Here is a 24,915-nt window from a genome sequence, read left to right on the forward strand (position 1 = left end):
AGCAATGACACATGCATTATCATCATTAATTCAAAAGGAATAGGTGTTGATTTGATGCATCCTGTATCACTCAAACCCTCCTGTGAGCAGCCAATATGTTTATTTGTCATAATTATTAGCCAATAACATACAGGTCTTTTTAAAAAAAAACATGCATAATTCAACATCTCTGTTAGAATTCCAAATATCAAATATCAGACCCCTTATGGTGGCAATTATCTTTTTCAAGTTATTTAGGCTAATTCAGCCATGTTGGCTCTGATCTTATCAGTCACCCATTCTGTCAATGTTATTCACCACAACTATATTTTCTATATAAATAGCCTTATAGCCTATAAATTAATTTTGGATGGAAACTGACATTTTGGTAAATTGTCCATAGCTTCATCAAGAAGACAAATTATGTGCTACATTATAGCCTACCTTAATAACTGATTACAGATTTTGCCTGTGCTCAACAGGACAGAACAGTATCACATTTGAGGACAATTAATCCTATCTCTTTTAGGCTATCTGGCTATTTAGCACGTGCACTGTTTGGCTAAACAGTTTGTTTTAATTTTCTTTTGATTTCTGGTAGTTGATTTTTGCTTAGTAGCATCTCGACACCCAGCAGGTGGCGACAAAGGAAAGTGATTGACAGATCTAATAAATAAACGGCTCTGGTGACTGATGCTGCGCATGACCTTGCTACATAAAGAAACGAGGGAAAGTCGGAGGGACCTCCGGCAAGGCCAACAGACTTATGCCCCATGTTGCCATTTTACATAGAGTGAAAACTAATCCTGGATATGCTCATTGATTCGGATCTGCTTCAAATAAGATGATTTCCTCTACCAAGTTTTTGTGCAGCTTATCCTCAGACAGACGACCCAAACCTCCTTGGAGGAGGTAACAATGACTCCTAAAAGTAAACGGTCCAAGGTAATGCAGCATTAAATGGCCAATGTAAGCCTAAATTACTGTAATGGATAGGATATATTAAGTTAAAACCATTAAATGAAATATGCTAAGCTAAAGACCCCCCATAATTTGGCTACAGAGCTTTATCTTTGCTCACTGAAAAATCAAGGTATACATATAAGGTAAAAGAGTATATATATATATATATATATATTGCATCTCACATCATTCATTGGATGAATTGGGAAGACACATACAATGTGATAACCTCTAGCTGCTACATTACGTGTTTTAGTAGCACATGGGGGGGGGGGGGGGGCAAACAACCTTTCCAGTGGCTAACGCAGTCGTGTTACATAGGCTATGCTTGATGCTTCGATTGGAGATTTATTTACGGCGCGCTCACGTGAGAATTGGCACGTGTTACTGACGTGACCGCGCAAAACCAAAAACAAGCGACGTCGTTGTGCGCATGGTCGTCGATCGAGCAGATTGAAATGATTGGCCAGTCACGATTCAGGCTGTCTTTGCTTTAACAGGGTTGGTTGGTAGAGTATATTCTGTCTTTAATTGGTCTCTATACTGTAGAGGGAAATGTCGTCAATATCTGCTTGTTTTTTCATACTGCGTTCGATGATATTTGTGGCCACACCACAGTGTCAAAACAAAAGGTATCTTATGCAGACAGTGTAAGATGAAACATTGCGGCGTCAGTTGTCAACTGTATAGACTATCCACTAAATAGAACGGCTTTACACCTATGAGGCTTTGGAGTTTATCTTGCCTTTAGGAAAGGTATCCTGATCATCCTTTTATTTAGAGCAAGTCGGTGGGTTGCGATTAGCCTACATCTTTGCTACTTCATTGAGCACTTCTTATGCAGCCATGTATGACTAATGTTGTTTGAAGGGAACCAAGAAGTTTTGTTCTACGTAGGTTTCAATCAGGGAAAATGAATTGAGTTAAGCGACATTTCGTCTCTTAGTATTTCGAGACCCTTCTTGGCATTACTGGAATAACGGACTCATTGCGCAGTCTGATAAAGTAAACGGGAAATCAAATTCTGAATGTATACCCGTTTATTTGGCGAGCGCTCAGCAAACTCCCTCACTGTCGCCGTTGAAACCCTGAGGAGACAACCATCTCATTCAATAAAGCGGAATCAATTCAGAAGAATGAATATAGCACAGTGAGGAGCATCTCTCAAGAATCGTCGTAGCCTGCCACAGTCGTGGTGGACACACTGCTTGTGAATGAGAGATAACATTACCGTGGAGAAGATACTTTCTCCACTTCCACCCGAAAGGTACAGTTTTCTTTGCTATTTATCTCACAAGAACTTGCGTGTTATGTACCAGATTACCTAATGCATGGTTGGCTGCACCAAATTGAGACTGCGTGTAGCCTAACGCATAGCATTTGTCTTGATTGAAAAGCAGCTAATGATCAGCGCAACTCTAAATAGAGATGCAATAGAGCATACCTTTTATCAGCAAGTATTCTAAAGGTCACATTGACATATGAACGACATGCCATGTAGTGGAGGCGATAGCAAGTCAGACAAATGAGCTCATAAACAGTCGTGCTATTTAATAAACGATATTTTAAAAGTGTATTATTGTTGTCTGTAGAGCCAAAAGAAACCAGGATAGGGCACCGCCTTGTGCGATTCAAATGCATCACAAGTTATTAGCTAATAAGAATGGTTGCAAAATGAAAACATATGACATCATCAGGCTCCTTGCCATGGCTAGACACGCTTCCTCTTCTACCCAAAACCACTTACGGCCACCCTCAATTCAGAAAGACGGTTAATATATAAAACAGTATAAAAAAAACATTATACTGCCAATGTAGATATGATCTGGTAACGTCGTGTTGTTGATAATCTAATTTTAGGCACCATTATCATTATCTACAATGGAATCTATTGAGAAAAATTCTGCAGAATGGCTTACGTGACCGTTGTTTATTTTAGGAGCCCAAGTCATTATTTATAAGGCATAGATGACGCATAAACTGGGGAAGCTAAGGCGGTTATCCTTTTGTTTCAGAAGTCAGAACTGGACTCATGAAACAAATTGAGAAATAAAACATACTACTGCCAACATACTGAATTATCAATTTAGGAAATTCGATTATTTATTCACACTGAAAAATAATAATAATGAGCTAATTGATTGACGTTATAGCAATCATTTTTTGTGTCACTGGGGGGGGGGGGGGATATTTCACTTTTCAAGTAACTGTCACATACGGTAAATTATGGGATATTAACTTTTTAGTGATCATTGTTAGTATTTATTTACACATCCGGGAGTGTGTCGTCGACCTACAATGTAGTCCCTCCTTGCTCGCTTGAATATTGGATAGCGGTGCTGTCAGTCATTACCCTGATCCGTCCTTCTAGTGACGTTTTCATCCCAAAGCAGCCAGGCTAGTCCATCACGCACACAAAGACTACAACAAAGACGACAGAAATGCACACCATAGCTGGCACACAAGACTGTCAGCTAGAATCTATTCATGTTTTTTCGGGACATTTTCTATAATTTGACATGTTTGAGGGGTGACACTGTCTTCGTCGTGCCATGAAAACTATTGATATCAACTACATCGAAAGACGTATGTGATAGGCTTCGTTCTGAGATCAAATTCAGGTGGTGAGTGTTGATCCACAACGAATGCATGAACAGAAGTTGGTGTTTGATAGAACGCAATTAAATTTTGACAAGTAGTTGACTTAGATTGACACCAATTGCACTCTATGGATCTGTAACGTCAGAAAAGTTACAGGATCAGGTAATTGACGTATTGGGTCGGTGCATTTTATGAAAAGCTCTCTTAATGAAATCAGGCTACATCTAGTGCACCATATCAAGTTAGATGGCACATTAATTCGCTGGAATGAGACAGTGGATTCACAACTAAATGATCGAGTGATGTGGAAATGCAAGAATGGAATTCATCCAGACTCTTGCCTAGACCGGCAATGGCAAGTTGTTGCAATATTGGAAGTTGTTACTCAGTTGAACAAAGAAAAAGGCTGGTTTTGTTGCCCATTGTTTTGAAAATGCTTTAGCCCGCATGCGGTGGTGGTGCTATGCTGGCCACTCTGAGGCAGATCACCACATGCTTTCCTTTGTTGTGACTCGAAGAGCTCTAGACAATTGATTTGTGCCTGGCAGCAAAATGACAAAAAGCAGCCGTTTTAGGAATTTGTATAGATTGGCAGTTCAACCACGTGTAACATTTTAATGTGTAACCCTGTATAAAAGGCAAAGAAAACATTTATTCCGTGTTTCTGGTAATGTTTCAATGCATATAGTTGCACATTACATTTTTCCTTGGATTTTTGTTTGATCAAGTTATGTCCTATCGGAGTTATTGCAAAACAGGATTTATAATCTGCATTATTCCCTTTAATGTACCCTTAATCCGACAGTTGCACTCCCCAGATTTGCTCAAGATTAGCTTTATCCTTGGGACACGCTTCCTGTTGGCTAGAATCGATCCCAGGTTAACACGCACGTTTAGCCTCCTTTGTTCAGCAACACATGGCAGGAATGGACTTCTAGCCTCGACAAACTACATTTGCGTTTTTTCTTCCCACAACTTCCTCATGTACCGTCACGCTAAATGCACAGTGAACTTGGTAAATAACAGTTTGTAATGTTATCTGACCTGTGCTATAAACGGAGCAGAAGTAGGCTAATACTGGCGTCTGTGTCGTAGAAATATGAACTTCCTGCAGTAATGAAGTAGCGATAGCTGTGTTCTTTTGATGTGGTCGTGGCTCGGGTCTGGTTTATCAACTGCGAACTCGTGTAACACATTGGAATTGCAGTTAATGTGCTTTTGAACCGTCGAAATAGACCAGCTGGACAAAAATGAGGGAGCTATTAACACAAATCCTACCTCTCTCTATTCTTACACAATGAAGCCTCTCCTTCTGTAATCTATTTTGTAGAATCAGAGAGCAGACACTCTCACTGGAATATGTTTCACTCAGGAAGCATGACACGAACCTGAACATATTGTTGGAAATGCATAGAGGAAATTGTTGCGCGCTTCAACCTTGTTTTGTTGCACTCGCAATTGTGAGCGCGCGACTTGCGCTTTAAGTTTCCTGTTCTAATGCGGAAGTCAGCTTGTGTAACTACCAACGTGCTCTGGCCTCAGTTCCTGCATCAAGTTAGGCACTTTAAAAACATCACCGTAGTAAACGTTTTATCACAAGCACCTATCAGAACAGTTAAATCAATTGTTATTATTTTATTATTATTACCAATGGTACTCAGTTGTGGGCATAACAACAAAGTAGGACTATGCCTTTAGTGAGATTGCATTATGCCGTTTAGAAAACAACGTTTCCACAAGACATTGAACTTATTTAATAAAATGTTATATTGAAGAAATTAGAGTTAAATCAATCTTTGGGCTGAAGGTGTGTTCACTGATGTGTGTGTGTGTGTGTGGGGAGAGGGGGGTACTCATTAAGAGTCATTTAGGAGTCATTAGTGAGATGGCCTGAATGTAGGCCTTATTTGGGATTAGTTATATACTACAAGTAGGGAGTACAAGTAGGGGCAAATTTAAGGAAGGCTAGGGTTCAGTTTAATCCAACGAAATGTGTCACCTAACTTGTGACTTCTCTCCTCTAGGTTGCTATTTCTCCTGTGGTGTTTGTGTGGAACGTGCCACACACCCACTCCAGAACAACGACGGCTTTTGCTTGCATCTTCCAGTGTTTCTTCTGTCAGCAAGTCCAGCAGAGTTGCAACTCATCCAGCGCCAGTCCTGAACCCAACGAAGAGCAGCACGAGAGTGAGATGGTGAAGATGACCAAGTCCAAGACGTTCCAGGCATACCTGCCCAACTGTCATCGGACATACAGCTGCATCCACTGCCGAGCTCACCTAGCCAACCATGATGAGCTAATCTCAAAAGTAAGCAAAACATAAGAGCACGCACACAACCACACATGCATGCACACACCTGCAAGGCCCTTCCTTTTTTGACAATTCTCAAAAAAATTGTCCTTTGTCAGTTTTAAATGTACAGCTATTGGTGTTTTGTCCCTGGTGAGCTACAGTATAACACAAGTATCATTTTCACACCGGTTCTTCCAGGATTTAGAATCCATGATCTAATTACACAGAACTAGGTATGACAATCTCAAGCAGCAAAAGTGAGAAGACGGAAGATATAGCCATGGTTAACCTCAAACTTCCTTGTTCTGTGCTCAGCTGAAAACAAAACAAGAACCAAGCAAATTGCTCTTGTAATGAACCTCAGACACAGCGTGCAGCACAAACACTGTCTTACACCGTGAAACGTACAGCAATATCACCCTGCTAATGTCTTGTTGTGATTGCCATCTTATGTAAAGACAACCACATCCCAGTGTTAGGTAGATAGTACTTATCCTGGTTTGTATAGTGAACTGACAAAGAAAACTTGTGGTTTGTTTACATATTTGATACCAAGTTTCAACGTGTTACACCGTGAAACGTACAGCAATATCACCCTGCTAATGTCTTGTTGTGATTGCCATCTTATGTAAAGACAACCACATCCCAGTGTTAGGTAGATAGTACTTATCCTGGTTTGTATAGTGAACTGACAAAGAAAACTTGTGGTTTGTTTACATATTTGATACCAAGTTTCAACGTTGTCATGTAAAACTGGTTTCCTCATTTCAAGGAGCTTGATTGACTCAACCTTTTAGAAGAGCCTTTTGCTTACCTGATAATATGGTGGATTGGTCCTGGCAGTTGCTCATTATACTGCTTTTGGAAATACTTCATAGAAAACAGCTTCTAGGTTACCTGACATCCATTCACAACAATTACATAAAAGTTCACTTTTATTTATTAAGTATAAAAACAAGTATGCAAAGAATCAAAAGTATCAAAAAATAAAGGAAATGCATTCATTGAGTAGGCCTTTAGGGAATTATGTTAATTGGCAGTAGCACACCTCAGAACATGCTATTAATCTAGGTGGTGTGACGTGTTTTCAGGTTTCTCTTTTGTTGTGTTGTGGCATGCTGTGGCATGCTTTTTAGCAAGTCGGAACAGAATGTTGCAAGACAAGTCTAAATGAATACAACCATGTGGCTGTGGCTAATGCATGCCTGCTCTGTAGGATAATTAAGTATTTGCATGTTGTTTATTTGCCCATACCAGACAACTAACCCTGAGGATGCAAGTAAACTGAACCACAAAGTTAGTTAGAGAAGCTCTGCCGAAGATCTCTCCCAACATCTGAAAAGAACCCTTTCCAACAAAACACTCTGTTCCCCAAATAATAGGCGCCTTGTATTGTGGAGTTTTTCCTTTGGCCGAATACACTGTTGTGATCTGGAGGAGGCCCAAGTGTTGTTACCAGGGGTATTCTTGCAGTTAAGCAAAACCAGGAAATGTATACGAAGTCATTTCCATGTCATGGTTTACTAAACCAGTGCCTCAGGGTGAGACCACAAATAGCATTAATGGCTGGTGGCATTCCTGAGAATAATTGGATTGTCCCTGAGTTGGGCAGCAGTACTCTGCCACTGTACCCCAGCAGAGGATCGAACACCCTTCACCTGTGCGCACACATGGCCTTCCCTTTTGAGAAGGTATTTGGAAAGGTCTTGCCATTCGACAGAGGCACTTTATATGCCCCCATTTTTCTTGCAAAGCTAGTGGAAAGTCTGGAAAATCTCTGTATGACTTGAGTCTCAGAACTTGTGCTTTGTGGCTGCGTGCTCAGCCTGGCTTCATCCATAAGCTGATTATGTCACTGGTCGAGGAGATGGCAAAAGTCCCTCTCGCCTCTAGCAGTAGGCTCTCCTGCATAATTGTGTAAAATAATTAAGTAATTGAAATGAATAATCATTAAATAATGTGAGCAACTGACAGTATACAAAAAGGAATTGATCATTAATGTTTTATCCTCTTTGCAAGCAAGCCTGTTATTATTTTAAGCCTGTCATTGATGTTGATTGGGTCTGTGTCTTGAGACTTTGAGGGCAAGGATTAGCCCAACAGAACCAGTGCTCGCTACCGTCAACCGTAACGTCAAGCGGAGGTGTTGATGAAAGTGGTTGCACAAAGCCAATCCTATTGTCCCATCAGGAGCCGATTGCCGGTCACGGCTTTGTAGACGCTTGCTCCTCAGAATGTGAGCTTCCTCCTCTGTTAGAAGCCTCTAGATTACCAACTAGGCTGCCGGAGGCAGGTTACTGTGTCATGGCCTCATTTAAGTAGCAAAGTTTGTCTGATGTTGAGCAATGCATGCCACACTTGTAAACATGTTTTCTTAGAAGACTTCGAAGTGTCTCTAAGCATTAAAGGAAAAAAGGGACAATTCACAGAAGTGTGCCAGCCCGCCTCGGTTGGAAGAGAGGTTTCACAATTCCTACGCTGTGATGTCAGCGTCTGCCAAAAAAATTGGAGAGGCATAAAAAAAGGGGATTAGCAATTCAGCATTGGCTTAAGAAATGCCTGTTTCCAATGCTGGTCCGTTGGAGCAGCATCAAACGTTCGCCATGGCAGAGTGTGTGCACGCTTTTTTTAGTTTTGAACAGCTGATCAGAGGCTGCAATGCAGCATGTCATCCTCAGGTAATGGGGGAGTCATAGTCACGCACTCCAGACAGCTATGTGACTTTCACCTCAGCTATGCAGATCCTCCACTGGCCAGCCAGAGTCCAGCGTCGTCTCTGAAATCACACACTCGTTGCGCAAGCCTTCTTAAGAGGCCGAGCTCACATCTGGAGTGTTTCCAAACATGTCTGTAACGGTGCATGGGCTGACATCTTTGTTTAGATGAAAAATTTTACACTTCTGACAAGGGAATAATTTTTTGACATCAGCAATCAGCTGGTCTTTCGTAAGCTCCCAAACGACACATAAATGAAGATTATGAATCCATTTGAAAGAATAGCCCTTTGTCTTAATGCCAGGCCCAATGTTTTGTGAAGGAATGCTTTGCTTGGGTGAAACATTTTGGCAAAACATTACCTCCCCTGAGTTTTCCCAGAGGGTCTCTAGACTGGGAGGCGAGGATGACAAATATGTCATACAATCTCCTCATGGTTTTGTCCCCTGAAAGTCTGGTGTTCCAGGGTACAACTCAATTTGAAGGAAGTACTGAAGTCACTGAGGAACTTTTAATCCCCGCAACCTGCCTCCAAAAGTAATGAAATACACTGAAACAGATAGATAGATAGATAGATAGATAGATAGATAGATAGATGCTTTATTGATCCCCAGGGAAAATTCAGGTCAGCTGGTCAAAGTCAAAGACTGTTACTGTTGCACTGGTGTAATTACATCAATTACAGCTAATTGTGATGGCGGGGGGGGGGGGGTCAGTGCTGTTCCTGTACTCTGTGCTTGTGGGGGCAGTGCAATCAAATCAGCTAATTTGAGGAGAAGTCATTACAATCACCGCCTGTTTATGCTACTAAGATAGCGCTTGCCCATATGCAGTGTGCTGGGTATGGGAGGCAGCCTGACCAGCAGTGGCGGTTGAATTATTACCCAAAATGACTAACAGGCATCCTGTTTATAGGCAGTGTAATCATGAACTTCTCTGCCCCGAATCGCCGCCCTGACAGTCTGGAAACAGGATGACTGGCTGCCATTAAGGTCTTAAATCTGTTTTGCCAACGGCTGTGCTGGCATGCTGGTGTTCAATACAACACATTCCCAAACATTTTCATGAAGCTGAACTCGGAACGCAGGGTAACCTGCAGAGTTATGTGAGTCACATATCCGTTCAAACGGCCCATTTGCCAAACCACCTAAAAGAAAAAGTACATGTAGCTGATTGCTGTCTTCTCTCTGTGCAGCCGAATGACCTGAATTAAGCCTATTAAAACCAAGCACCTGCACGGTAAACCTCTAAAGCTATGACATACAGTAGATTCGTTTCCTGCCATAGTTAATTATGAATACTTTAATCTTTTCTGGCTCTCATTATAATTGAATAATTGGGTGATGGCTGAGAATCCTGTATTATCAGATCTTTTTTCTTTACCTGCTGTATGCTGTGAAATGGACTAATTTACTTGGCTAAAGGCTTTAGACAGCTTTAGACTTGGCTCCTCCTCGGTCTTCCTCAGTGTCAGTTTACCGTAAATGACACACTTTCCTTTGGCCAGTTGCTAACACAATTGTGTCAGGGAGCTTGTCCATAATAAAATCCAACAGTGTGATAGTTACACAGCATGTGTAACTATGCTGTGAAATGGACTAATTTACTTGGCTAAAGGCCAGGTAGCTTTAGACAGCTTTAGACTTGGCTCCTCCTCGGTCGTCCTCAGTGTCAGTTTACCGTAAATGACACACTTTCCTTTGGCCAGTTGCTAACACAATTGTGTCAGGGAGCTTGTCCATAATAAAATCCAACAGTGTGATGCCCCCCCCCCCACCCCCCCCCTCCTGTCTCTGTCTCTCGGCTGGACAAAAATAGGCAGTAGAGGCTGAGGTTGCAAATGGGATTCATTCAGCACACAGGGGGAATAAAAGGGGAACTTTTGTCCCCTGGCGCTGGCATCTTTATGAAGGATCTATATTCCTCCCTTTTGGTTTACCAGCGCTCGCCGAGCTGCGGAGGGGTTGCTGAGGCCGGCCCACGTGGGTGTGTGCGGCTGGGTTAGCGGCTGGGTTTGCGCCTGGCTGGCTCCTGCTAAGTCCAGCAGAAGAGTCTGCGGAGCAGCTGGTGGCTGTATTAGCCTGCATTAGACCCGGGGCCTCAAGGGGACTTTAGTGATGGAAAAAGAAAAGCCGATTGGTCGCTGTCTGTCCCGCTGCTCTTGACCGAGGATGACAGGCGGCCACAAGGGGCAGACAGGCCAGTGGCTACACAACAACAACAACAACAAGAAAAAGATACAGACACCCTTTCACACACACGCAGACTTTTGTGTCTGTTTTTGCACGTACACTATGCAGAGCCAAGGTGTTTGTGTGTGATGTCATATGACGCATGATGATTCAGACTGAAAACCTGAAGTAACTAAACCTCACCAACCTTCACTCTCACCAACACCCTTTTTCAGATGATCAAAATCAGTTTTTGCACTGCACTCTTCCAGGTAGCACTGAATCAGGGCAGACCAGTGTAACCATTGACGTCTGTGACCAATGACTAATGAGGAGCATTTGCACCCACTGGCTGGAGCGCACACAGCATAAACACAGGCTGAACGCTCTCTGTAGAGGACCACTGTTCTGTGTGAACATTGCCGTGGCAGCCATGACTAAAGCCAAAGTTTATGATGACTGTGGGAACAGCTGACACGCATAGACAGAGGTTGTGTATTCAGTGACTGCCAAACACATGAAGTCTTGCGATGTTTTCAACGCTGTATGGAAAGCAGACGGCTGTGAGAAGCCTTATGAAGCTCACATTGAATGTGATCACAAAACATCCTGGTTTCACTCCAGGACCTTATTTTAACACCTATTCTAGTCAGAGTGACAATGAACAATGAACTATTATTCAGTCTTTTAGCAATACAGCAGTCAGTATGGCTCACCAATATGCTGGTCAATTCAGAGTGGTTCACTAACATGCATGTCATTGTTTTTTAACAATAAGCTAATCATTATGATACACCAATATGCTAACCCATTCAGTGTGGTTCACCAGTATGCTAATCAGGATGGCTCAGCAATGAGCTAGTCAAGAGTTTTGTGGAAAAGGTCAGCTAAACTGTAAATATAGGAAGTCAAATTAAATTACCTCTGTTGTGTGGCGCAAGCTGCAAAGTGTCAATCTCCTCTGACCTACATGATCCATCCTTAGACACTGTAATGGGGGGGGGGGATAAGGCTAATGCTGTCAGCCTGCTCTGCTCTTTTTAGTGCTAACACTAGTGCTAACAGGGGAAAAAGCAGGCTGACTGGTCTCAGCTACATGGTTCTTTTGTGCTTTCATTAGCTTGTGCCTATACTGTTTCTTCATTGTGAGCCCCTGAGTAACAAGAACTCTCTAAGAAACGACACACACACACACACACACACACACACACACACACACACACACACACACACACACACACACCCCTTGCCTTAAGCCAAAGACTCAGCTTCAAGGGAGTTTTCAGCAGTACCACCTCTTACCTCCCTTCTTTTTTGGTTTCTAACCCCCCCCCCCCCCCCTTCCTTGTATGTGAAAGACATGAGGTAGCGAAGCAGAGGAGTGCACATGTGAGCATTCCTCTGGGGAGCCGTGTGTTCTCATGCACGTGGCTGTCTTGCAGGATCCTTGCCAACCTCTGTGCACATGTGTCTATATGATCACTCACCCCCTCTCCCCTCCCCCCTCTCTCTCCTCCACAGTCATTCCAAGGCAGTCAGGGACGAGCCTACCTCTTCAACTCTGTGTGAGTATCTTGCGGTTCCCCCGGATTTCTCTCCATCACGCCAATTGCCGCTTCAGAACAGGACTGTTTTTGTTATGACCAAGACCAGCTGTTAGGAGGCGTTTCTCTATTCCAAGATGGCATCTGGCCATGGCACAACACTCATACACAAACACAGTAAACACAGTAAACACAAACACGAATGGCGAGCTCTCCCCCACAGCTGCTTTTCATACATGTGTTTACAGGCCTGGAATTGGCTGGATCCGAGGACAAACTTGTCTCAGCGGCTTCCAGTACTTAAAGAGTAGCCTTCGCTCCCATTCTTTTTTTATGACACTGATCACTGATCTCCATACAGATTGGATTGGCATCAGTGGATCATCTGTCCCATCACTTTACCGCAGCATCCAAAGTGACACGTTTTTTGTCGGCCTGCATAAGTGACTTGACAGTGAAGTCATGCTGCGACAGATAACAGTGCTAAATGGCCTTTGAAATGCCAGCTTGACAAAGCATGGAAATCGTGACCATCAATTTCACAGTCAGAAATATTCCTCCCACACACAAACAATAGAACCATGAAAAGACGTTCAGGAGGAGCCACATGGGGGTCTTGGGCGAAATGCTGTCAACGGTAGTTAGCTCAGTTGTGTTGCCATTTTTATGGATGGCGTGTCAGAGTGTCACATTTCATTCGCATGTCGTCGTTGCCCAAGCATTAAAGGAATTATCTGGAGTAAAATGCACTGTAGAAGAGGTATAAAAATAGCGTTTTGTAGCAGCGAAATGACTTGCCCTGGTCACTTCCAGGCTAACGAGTTTTGACTAAAAACGGTAAAATTGAACTTTCTCAAAACACATCCGAATGACATGATTTTGATGTCAACTCAACGTATGTACTCCCAATCATCCGTAAATTGATCTTAAGTGCATTTTACTCCGGATAATTCCTTTAAAGTTCAGTGTGTCTTGCAGAATAGTGAAAGCGCTCTCTCCCCCACGCCACTGCGTTTCTTAGCCACTGAGCTCCACAGCCTCTTGCAGTCAATGTTTACATCAGCTGACTGGAGTCTAACTGGCATGTGTGTGTGTGTGTTTGCCATTAGTGGCTGGACTCCGTGGTGTTTACAGATGGTCCTCTCTCCTTCTCCCCTGCAGAGTGAACGTGGGCTGCGGCCCTGCCGAGGAGCGGGTTCTTCTTACAGGTTTACACGCCGTAGCAGACATCTACTGTGAAAACTGCAAAACCACTCTGGGCTGGAAATACGTAAGTAAACACACCAGAATGTTTTGCTGTCAAACATTTGGATGCATTGTTATTTTTGGTCATGAAGACAGTAACTAGACAAAGACCAACATTACAATTGGCCTTAGTACCGGGGTTAACAGTGTTAAAATTAACACAAACATGTAGACAAGCAGCTGTAGAGAGACTTGTTTGGACTTGTCTGTGTCATCCCCCTCTCAGCGTCTGCACTGGTATGCAGTAATGATTTGGACTAGGGTCACTACTCTAGTGGGCTAATAATGTCCGGGTGGCCTTTATTTTTTGTATCCTAAAACCGCACTGTAAGGCCTATTATGAGGTCATGACTAACGATAATAGCAATACCCTGTTAGCTTATATCTATTTGGCCAAAACATGAGAATGGACTTTTTATAGGGCCATTAGGTAGACTTTTTGTAGGGCCATTAGGTAGATCACTTGTCACTGTAGCAGTGCTAATGCTGGATCTTTCACCCAGGCTTTTGGACCTACTGCGGCATGGTGGCCACCAGTGTTTTGACTGTTGGAGTTGTGTGTATTGTTGTGGTCGTGAAGCTAGTGTTTGGACTGTTGCTGTGGTTGCTGCTGTTTGCTCATCCCGACACCCTATTCCAGGGTTACTTATTTATGATCAGGCTATCTGGTTACTGAGCCGTGGTCAGGGCTACTGGAGCACTGTGCGGGGGCCTAAAATGGCATTTGCCCACAGAGAAAGTTCTCATTGCAAAAAAGAGACGCAGCTGCCTTTGAATGGCCAGGTTTAGAATTTCATCTGTGATTACTAAGACCAGCATGGGTTTGGTTCTTATCGACAGATCCAACACATCTTTCACCTCCGAAGCACATCGAGGAACCACCTGCTTCCGGCTTGATGCTAATTGATATCTTAGCGCTTTGTGTCCACATTACTTGCACATTTGGCACTGGTGTCTCTTAACAGCACTTTACAGTCACCCTTAAATGAGTAAAGGGGAAGAACTTGCCGGTTCAGCCAGGTCCTTTTTGTAGCCGCTGAGAAATGAAAGGCGAATGGAAGTTTGGTTTTCTTTAATGTGCACTGAGACAGATATTCAGAGAGGGAGGGAGAGAGAGAGAGAGAGAGAGAGAGAGAGAGAGAGAGGGCAGGACTGGATGAGTCATTCTGTTCCATCAGAGTAATTGCAGAGGGAGGCATTCGTTCCAGGATGCAGTCGGACCTGTTTCTCCAGGGACCTCCAGTCTCTCTCTCTCTCTCTCTCTCTCTCTCTCTCTCTCTCTCTCTCTCTCTCTCTCTCTCTCTGATTTAAATGTCAGGCGCTTAAGAGGAACGTCTGTCAGGTAATTGAGAGATTACTATTGGACGGGGGAGTTGAGGTTTGTCCCAGGGACAGATTTTTCTCACGCCGCTCTCGGGTCCCAACACAAATGGTGCAGAATGTAATTTGTGCGTGCTGGCGTATGGTTATCAATTATGTGTTCCATTTTTTGGAGGGCTCTGTGTGGTTCTGCATCCATGTTGCTATTGTAGCTCAGTTCCTGCAAGAAAGTCAAATACACTATCTGTATGTAACTTTTCAAATGTGACAAGGACAACCATACAAGCAGCTGATTGTTGTGGTGTTGGTCAGCTGATTTGGGGGCCATGTTTCCTCACGTCTGGTGTTTGTCCCTCCACAGGAGCACGCGTTCGAGAGCAGTCAGAAGTACAAGGAGGGCAAGTTCATCATCGAGCTGGCCCACATGATCAAGGACAATGGCTGGGAGTGACCCCTCAGGATCTTCTCTACCCCCTTGTTTTGTGACCTTTTTTTGGCGGGTGGCCCTGCATCGGACTTCACAGGGCGACACACCACAACACTGACTTGACGACCCCCCCCCCCCCCCCCCCCTGCCACTTTCTTGCCTCTCCTCTCTCAACGACACATACAACAACACTCCCCCCCCCAGTCTCCCACGGCCTCTGGCCTGTTTTGAAGCTCTATAGCAGGGACATGGCAAAAGAGTAAGGGATATTGAGAGAGAGAGAGAGAGAGAGAGAGAGAGACAGACAGACAGAGAGAGAGAGAGAGAGAGAGCGAGCGAGCGAGAAGGAGAGAGCGAGCGAGAGACACAAGGAGACTCTTCCCCCCTCTCCTCCTCCCTCCAACCTCCATTTGTGGTCACATAAACTTTTGTCGAAGTGACATCCATGCTCTCTCTTTGTATGGTCTGTGGGTGGACAAGAGCCTCTTTCGTTGTTCTCCTCCTCTACAGGTTTGTTGTGCTTTAAACTACACGTGTACTGCTAAGTGTGAGAACAGGCAAACCGTGCTCAGAAGACGCTTCTTTTCTTTTTGGACATGAACCTGGGACAAGGTGTTACATGTTGTTAGCTTTTCATGTCCATTTTTGTTTTGTTGTTGTTGTTGTTGTTGTTGTTTTCATTAACGCTCTTTCTTTTTTGCGGAAATCTTTTATCTGATGGCAGACTGATGTTACTGGTTAGCATTTCTCTCCTCTTGTGTCAAGTGTTCTCACCTCCTCCTCCCTAAGCATGCTTTTTCTTTGCTGTGTGATTGGGGTAGGGGTTGGGGATTGACTTTGGGGGGGGGGGTGGCTGGAGTTGGGATTGGACATGTAGCAGTTCTGAGTTTTTATTTTCTGTTTGATATTACTTTTATTTTCGGGGAGATTGGCGGCTTTGGCAGTGGCATGACGTTGTGTTTGTGTCTCTGACATCCCTGTGTTTATCTGTCGTGTTGTGGTTTGTTCCCAACCCCTTCTGTTCCTCCTTCTCCGATGACTTCACCATGCAATCACTGGGACCTTCCCATCCCAGGTACCAGGATGGCCCCTCTCACCCTGTCAAGCATCGGTCGCAGTTCCTGGTGCTTTTGTTCAATTTTACATTTGTGTCTGTTTTTTTGTTTTGTTTTTTATTACGTGGCATTGTGTGGCTGGTCCCATTTTGCAGCAGTACTAGATGTGGAAAAAATAGGATTTAAAACAGAAAAAAAGAGATCAAAGCAAATTGAATGCACTGGACAGTAGGGGAAACTTTTGATTCTTTTGTCAAGCCGTGAGTAGAATGTCCGTGTTACTCAAAAAAACTGTTTTTTGTTCCCTTCCTCAACCATGCCAAATGTGTCGTAGTGTAGCCTAACCGTTCCAGGAACGTTACAGCAGAATAATCCTATCCATGTGTATGTTCATCTGTATGCAGACGTGACATACTCCCGCATACAGGTGTGGACATGCTCATGCATACTGTGTATTTGTTTGCGCATTACATTATCGCATACTTGAATGCAGATAACTTTGTTTGCACTTTGCGGAGGCCTTGTTCATGAGTTTAGAGGCAAAAGTCTGTCTGTCTGTCTTTTTATGGCCTTTTTCTCATTGATGATTGAATGATTGTACAAGATGCTTTGAATGCAACGCAGGGCTGGATGATTGCAGGCATAATCATCTCCCCATTGCGTCGACCTTCCTCTTTGTTCCTCCTTCCTTTCAGAGCATTACGTGACGGCAAAGGCGAAATTTTTCTTTTTCTTTTCTTTATTTTTTTTGCTTTCCTGTTGATCCGACACAGTTTCTCTAAAGACACTAGTAGTTTTTTGATTCACCTCTCCGCTCTGCACATGGATAGATGCATGACTCAAAGCTACCCTCTCCTTTTGGTGGATATGAAATCATGGTTTTATTTGATTTTTTTTTTTTTTTTTTTTTTTTTTGCAATATATTTTGCTGCTGCTAGAGAGATGCAATCCCACACGCTTTCACTTTTGATCTTCTGCACTTTACCGCTGTCCGAGAGCATACGAATGGCCATGTTGTTTCTAGATGTTTCCATGTCTTTGCCTCTAAGCAGCATGAATCATGTGCCTCTTCAAAAAGAAAAAAAAACCTCCCTCTCTCCTCTGTTGTGCAGTGCATGACTCAATGAACCCAGCACATCTACGGTAGCCCACATGGGCAGAAAATTTATCTTGAAAAAAAAAATATATATACATAAAATAAAACAAGCTTCACAGCTTCAACCTCACAGAACTATATCCAATTAGAGAGACTATTGAAAACAAATCATCTACTATTTTTTCATAAGTCTACCTGTCAAAGTTATGAGAGTTACTATGATTTAAAGGGTTGTATTCCTCAGAGTTTAGTTGTAGTGGGACATTAATGGGGAAGGGAGGGTTGGGGCATATTCTCCTTCCATTGAAAAGGTTTGGGTAGTTTCCCGTAGGCCTGTATTGAAAGTGACTCCGAGCAGGTAGTTAAATAGTGAGGTGTGGGGACGGTGGAAAATCAGCAGTGGACGCTTCAGTGTTCATTGTCCAGGTCAGTCAGGTCACATGACCTTTTAATCAGTCAAAACAAAGACAATGCAAACTATATAGGTGTAGTGGTATCCTACTTGAAAAAAAAAAAACTTACAGACAAGACATTGTCCCTGTTACAGTTTTGTACATAAAGTAAAATATTTAAGGTTTTATACATATTTCTACTGGGTTAGTTCCTTTTACTTCCCCGACTTGAAGCACTTTTGTTCACGTACCTCTGGCTTTATGTGTACGTTTGTATGTGTGTATGTCTTCGTGTGAGTGTATGTGTGTGTGTGTGTGTGTGTTTTTTTTTGTTACTTTCCCCTCGGTTTGATTTCCATTTTTGTAGCCACTGACTTGCTTTTCCTTATTTCTTTTCATTTCACTTCTGTGTTAGATCTCGTTGTCATATGTGCTGTCACACTGAGTAGTCAGTAAGTGCTCTCGAAGCACAGTGGCATGCTATAGAAGCCTGGCTTCTGGAGCATTTTTACAAGGCGATTTTGTTTGTTGTTTGTGTGTGTGTGTGTTTTGTTTTCCTCTTTTTACTTTAAGTTGTACCCTTTGGCGAAAGCCTAGTAGAAGTGCAGTCGGCTGGTCATGTTATAGTGTTGTGGACTGAAGGGTGGGGTGAGCTGGATTCTCCTGCCGATTCCCAGGAGAACATCGACCAAGACCGTTTCTCACAAGATTTCCCTAAAGACTGTAAACAAACAAAAACAAATAAAAACTTACATTTGCTGAGGCCAGTGTCACTGTAAGTGCACACCAAATAATTTACTGTGCTCTATGGAGACTTCTAAAGGGTGAACAAGTCCATGCTCCTGAAATACATTCACTATCAAGAATCTCACACTGCTGGATACACTTGGAAAAACCAAAAAAAACAACAACTAACAAACAAACATGCTGTGGCCTCTCGTTTACCAAGTGTGACATTCTGAATAGATGTGTAAGGTTATGAAATGTGTATTCTAATCTAAACAAACTGTTTTTATTTTCTTCCCACGGCAGCATCAGGAGGTAGATCTTTGTCGTTGGCTGCCAAAAGAGATTGTTTATCCCAAGCTATTTCTTTTGGTGACACTGGCTTCAATCTTCTTTATTGTTTCAAAGAAATGTTCATCTATAGGATGTCACTAAAGACATTAGTCTAAGGCATCATAGGTATGCAAAGGTAAAGATTGTAAGTTTGAAGAATTATTTTCTTAGGACTGTTAAAATATAAGGTCTAAAGCATGTTGTATTTATAATGGCTCTATTAAGTCGTGCCTGTTTTTTTTTTCTTCAAAAAGCAAAAAAATATGCTTTTTTCTTTTTACTTGATTACATTGCTTTGCATTCTGTCCTAGTAAAATGTCACATATGTCTGTTTTTCACTGTATTGTAAACTATCAGATATCACAATAAACCTTAAATGGCATTTCGTGCTGAGCTTCTGCCTCTTCCCTTGGTATTCCCTTTTTTTCTCCAACACAATGTATGTCGGGTGGAGTCTGCATGCCTGCTGCAAATTTACTGTGTCTAACAGACGTTAGAGATTAGTTCAGTCTTATGCAATTTCTGAAATTACTTTGAAACTCTGAAATGTGATATGTCATCAAGCAAAACCGCAGAACGGCATGAAATTTATGAGTGGAGACACTTTTTGAACAATTTTCCCAGCAGAGATAATGATTTTTCACATTTTTGGGGCCTTCTTTACTTAACGAGAGTTAAGAGCCTGTGGTGTGGAGATGTGTGGCATAACTCGGGATGGGCTTAGGTGGAGAGCGGTGTGAAAATGTGATCATAGACTTGGGACTTGGCTCCAGGAGCGGCAAGGAAAGAGTCAGATAAGCAGGTTTGTTGTTTGGAAAAACTGGCCAGGGCTATCCAAAAACATTCTTGGCCAAGGAATCAAATTAATCCTGTAAATTGTTCAGTACTCTAGAGATTGGCAAGCGCTTCATTTTTTTTTTTATCAGTTTTAAAGATTAAGGAGAGCTAGAGGCCAGTGGTGTTGATGTAGGGGGGCTTGAGGAATGTGGACAAAAGGGAGGTTCTAATGGTTTGGTTTCAACTAACAGTGAGCCAGATCTCAATCAGCAGTTTGACCCTCCCTGGAACCAAGAACTGTGCTAATGGCTAAACCCACATGGTTGCTCCAAAATGCTGCGGAAGAATTTCAGATCCTGGAATTTCCCACACTGCATAAAAGGGGGCTTGTGGCCTGCGACAGATAGACAGATCCACATCTTAAAATATACCAGCTAAAACAATCTCAAGAGACTTGACCTTTTACTTAACCTTATCATAGAAGAGCAACTGTGTTTTTAGAACTGAAAGGTGAGAATGGTAGTAGTAGCACGGTCTGGTGGGTGTTGGTGGTCAGGTAGGTTTTACCTGTTGCATGTGCATCTTCTTTCTGTGGGATCCATCACTTGGTATGGAATGAACACCAATAAGGGACAACATGAAGGTTAAACCAGCTTTGAAGGGATAACATTTCCCCCCCATTTGTTTACAGTTAGTGGTGCTGTATCATTCACTGTATGACAATCCCATGTGGAAAAATATTTAAAAATGTCATGTACATACAATAATAGTTTGTTAGTTTAAAAGTTTGTGTGAACTGACCATTTTCATTTGGATTCATTTGTGGATTTGTGGACTTCTGTGTGAAATTTTGCAGTAGGTGTAATTTAAAATAACTAAGAGATAACGTTCTATACTTTAAATATTCTGTGATGATGTGAACAGACTGCTGTCCCTGTTAGACTTCATTATAGTCAGTTTAGCATGCCAACCATTGCATTGCACAAAGGGTTGCCAATGCATCAGTGTCTGCATTTGCAATGTCTGCTGGATAACGGTTTATCCTGCTCAAAGGGGAGGTTTATAATGACTAGACTGTGCCCATACATCAAAGACCGGAAGCAGTTGAATTTAACTCTACCAGTGCTGTGATCCATTTTTGAAGTCCAGCTGGAAGTACGGCTCTGTTCTCTATCACAGCAGGGCCAAGGCTGTTGGATCTCTTGAAATGTCCAGAAATGCTACAGGCAAACAGGCCTGTGAGCCTACCTTCCACTTACCGAGATCCAGCCAGGCAATCTAAAGGGCTACAATGAATCAACAATTTGAGGTGCAATTATAACCACATATTGTCACATTGATTAACACATGTGTCACTTCACAAGTGTTTAAGGCTCAGCGCAGGACCAACCATTTTCTCTTTTCAACCCCCCACCCACGTCTCTCTCTCCTTCTTTCTCTCTCTCCCCTCTCTCTCTCTCTCTCTCTTGAACAGGGAACAAAATGAGCCCTGTTTTTGTAGATGCAAGTACAGCTGCATTCATTTAGCTTCTGAAAGTCAGGCCTTAGCAGCAGTTAAAGAAAAGAGACACAAAGTGCACATTTAGCTAGCGCTCCATCAGCGTTCACTACATTCTCCTCGGCTAAGTCCTCTGGGAGCCTGTCACTCCTTCTTCCCCATTCCCTTGCAAGGGTAGGTGAATGCACTCTCTCTTTTGAAAAGAATCATTCAACGATAACTCAAATTCTCAGAGGAGGGCCCGTGGGCATGAGGACGTGATTTAAAACTACTACAGGATTTGTCATACTAAAAAAAAAAGGCAGAACTCTCCAAAAAAAATTCAAAGACTACCACTGCGTTCAGATGTATTTTCTGTACATATCTGTAGTATGTAGACTTTAGTCTTTAAGCCTGTGCACTGTGGCCTCGACCCCTTGCACTTCACTTCTGCGTCCACTCTTGAACATTCACACACATTTGAATGGGAGAGTGCTGCTGCTGGTCCATTATGACTAATACAATGGCACAATACGTTTGGAGACATCCCAGTTCAGTACAGTATAAGTTCCCACCGCATGGCCCTCGAGACGAGCCAGCCTTTCTTTGTCTCTGGGTCCTGGGGTAGGCCTATGCCTCGCTTTACCATACGAGTCTGCATTTTTGGATCGGCTCCAATTTCATAACAAAGACTGGCGATGGTGTTCCTGGATAACACATCTGGACATCTGAGATAAGATGTGAATTTGTCTTTTTTTCCCTTTTAGTCATGTTCACTCAACCTTTCTCTGTTGTTCTCAGTTCTAAGAATATGATGCTGTTATAGCGACAGTAGCTCTGTTACTGTGTACACATAAATGTTATGTTAGGCATGTGTTTGTGTGTGTGCGTGTATGTATGTGTGTGCAAGAAACAACTGTCCCACCTCTTCAAAGATGACAGGCATGATTACTATTTGAGAGCCTGGCATGTTGGACAAATGCAGCCAAAGTTCTCTCTCTGCGAATGTGTTTGTCTCTCTCGCTCTCCCTCTCTGTGTGTGTGTGTGTGTATCTTTAATGTGCTTCTGTTCGAGAGAAACCCCTCCTTGTTAACATGCTTGGTGAGAATGTTTGTGTAAAGGCTGGTCTGAAATACATGTCTGTGTATTTTCTGCATGACACAGTCTCCACAGCTCCCAGGCGTAGTGGTTTATCATTAGAAGCTTGCCTGGGAGACATAGGCTAACCCTCAACAGCTTTGGGAAGGAAACCAGAATGATCTCAGAATTATTATGTTTACCATTAGTAAAAACACTTTTGTGAATGTGAATTCAGTTATGATATGATCGGTCTTGACTTATTGGCTGCTAAACTACAAAGGCTTATTGCTGTTTTTTTCTCCAGGTTTGTTGTGCAGTGCTGTGTGGTTATGTTTCCATGGAAACCAAAATGCCCAATTTCATGCCAGACACCCTGTGTCTCAGACAACTTTATTTTTAGGCAGAGGTAAAAAGGACTAAATCAATTGCCACTGGCAACACACTGCATTTTAAGGGGTAGTTTTTCTCCGAACTCACTGGTGCTGCTCTTTCTAATCTAGGCCTACTGGGAGGTATTAATATATGGTAGAAGGTTGCTGCTTTAGATCATCATTGCCACCAGTAGATTAAGTGCTAACACAGGTTCACTGCTTATGCTTGTAAATAGAAGTTTAGTAGAAGGATAAGTTACCATTGCAAGCATGAAAACAAACCATTCTGCTCTGTCAGATTAAATTTGTCACAAGTATGCAACAATGTATAAGTGGCTTAAATGGGAAACAAACAAAATGTCTCACATCGAGCCATAAACAGTAACAGCCAATCAGGAGCACAGAAGTGAGGGGTGTCATTTGATTAGCTGACTCAACTTTTCACGGTGAGAAGGTAATCACTACTGATTGGGATGAGGCCTACAAACAAGATCCTTGTACAGCTCACACCGAACATGAGGCCTCAGCAATCTGGCATGTGCCTTCATGAGGACCAGGGAAGAGACAAACTCTGCAGCTGACAAACTTTAAAAAGAGTTTGCAAGATCTGTAGGAGGGTGATTCCTTACTATCATTAATCATGTCATGACTAGTGACAAGTTGTATTCTTCCTGCAACAGATGTCTTCATTTCCCTCTAGTCCCCTCTGTCTGGTCTCACTCACCTCATTCACACATGATTAGCTTTGTTGTTCCTTTTTTGGCCACTCTCTCTCCTCCATCTTTGTGTTTGCATTCTTAATTTGCCTTCACTTGATGCGTCGTGTCCCCAGGTAGCTACAAAGCAGGGGTTCAAAAGAACTCGCTTTCACAGAAGGCCATTTAAAACAAACACCTGCTGTCTTTGAGACAGGACTGTTCCTTGGCCTTTGTGCTGCTTCACTGGTGTCTCTGTCTCACTGTGCGTGGTGTAGAATTAAAGAACACAGACACACACACAGACACAGAGACACACACACACACACAGTCCCATAAGAGCTAAAAGTAGACATGTCTTTCACACAAACATCAAATTCCAACTACTTAATTAGCCTCTGGCCTGAGATTAAGGCATCAGTAGAAGGTTAACTTCCCACGTTTGGGTCTCACATTCTCAACATGAAAGGCATTGCTATCATTCATGCAAACCTCAACATTTAGACCGGAGAAGTGTGGTGCTGAGAGACACAAAAGTGTGTGTGTGTTTGTGTGTGTGACAAAGTGTTCAGAGGTGATGCTGCATTCCCTTGGTTCCAAGGGACACCGACACATTAGCATTATGCCTAATATTGTGTCCTTAACTGCACGTTTGTGCTTATGAAGGCGTGGTAATGCCCATCCATCATGACAGAGACAGCGACGCTATGCGATTTGTCAAGAGCAAGGTAAAGTGAGCACAGCAGCAATAGGATCTAATATCATCTAAACAGCCGGTGGAGATAAATGAGGAATTGTGTACAAGACAAATCAAGGCGATGACTAATTTCATCGCTTCTATTCACATCAGAGACTGAGTACCACTGAAGAGGGGTAAATCCTAGGGTGGACAGTTTTCTTTAATCAAAATGACAAAACATCCTTACTCATGAAAATTAATATAATAACAATAAATAGAATAACCAATTATATTACTATTTCTATACTATTTCTTTATTTACTGTAGGTCAGTGAAATTCATCCAGGCTATTTATCTCTATATAGTTATATTTATCTTTCCCAAAAAGCAAAAAGGCCTTTAAATTATACTGCAATCTCTCCCTTTCCCCCTTCTATCTCTTCACTCATAGCATATGTGCCATTTATGTGCTCAACACCACTTGATACACACAGAGACTCCCTACTTGGATTCAGAGATTAAGGGCGTAATTAATACCTTGTTTATTCAGTGCGACGAGAGCCTTTAATTGAGTAGAAGGCCTCAGATGCAGGGCGGTAATGGCTGTGTTGAAATACAACAACAAAAAAAAAAGGGTGCCAATCTTCTGGTTCAATCAAGGTTCTGTGTCAGTTTTCTTTATTGGGGATTTGATTTTCCCCACAACAGAGGAATGGAGCTCTGACACACAAAAGCAATTTCTCTTAATTGTGGCTAATGGAGGGTTAGGGGCTCGCTTTATGAGTCTGAAACTAGATGAGACAAGTAGAGTTCCACCTGAGCAATTATTGAATGCAACTGTCATCATGAGAGTATAATATAGCTTCACTGCTCTGATGGTCTGTGTGTGTGTGTGTGTGTGGCTTGTGCCTAGTCCTCACATGGGTACACTCTCACTCTCTCTCTCTCTCTCTCTCTCTCTCTCTCTCTCTCTC

The 24,915-nt window shown here is 42.6% G+C and overlaps 1 protein-coding gene across 4 annotated transcripts; it reads left to right on the forward strand.

Annotated features, from left to right (window-relative positions):
* The first annotated feature begins 1,465 nt into the window (after positions 1 to 1,465).
* ypel1 (yippee-like 1) lies at positions 1,466 to 15,393 on the forward strand. 4 transcript variants are annotated; one of them, XM_076271078.1, is made up of 5 exons: positions 1,466 to 2,209; positions 5,568 to 5,852; positions 12,245 to 12,288; positions 13,429 to 13,537; positions 15,194 to 15,393. In XM_076271078.1, exons 2-5 carry the CDS (start codon positions 5,736 to 5,738, stop codon positions 15,281 to 15,283), a joined length of 360 nt encoding a protein of 119 aa, XP_076127193.1. In that variant the 5' UTR covers positions 1,466 to 2,209; positions 5,568 to 5,735; the 3' UTR covers positions 15,284 to 15,393. The 4 variants fall into 4 exon arrangements, with proteins under 4 accessions (XP_076127193.1, XP_076127192.1, XP_076127194.1 ...); XM_076271077.1 differs by lacking the exon at positions 1,466 to 2,209 and adding an exon at positions 3,355 to 3,566; XM_076271079.1 differs by lacking the exon at positions 1,466 to 2,209 and adding an exon at positions 3,355 to 3,528.
* The last annotated feature ends 9,522 nt before the right edge of the window (positions 15,394 to 24,915 follow it).

The sequence above is a fragment of the Alosa pseudoharengus genome, unplaced genomic scaffold (genome assembly GCF_046254945.1).
Source record: "Alosa pseudoharengus isolate Yale_2024_CS ecotype anadromous, Long Island Sound unplaced genomic scaffold, YU_APseudo_1.1 YU_APseudo_1.1_scf_6, whole genome shotgun sequence".
Lineage (NCBI taxonomy): Eukaryota > Metazoa > Chordata > Actinopteri > Clupeiformes > Clupeidae > Alosa > Alosa pseudoharengus.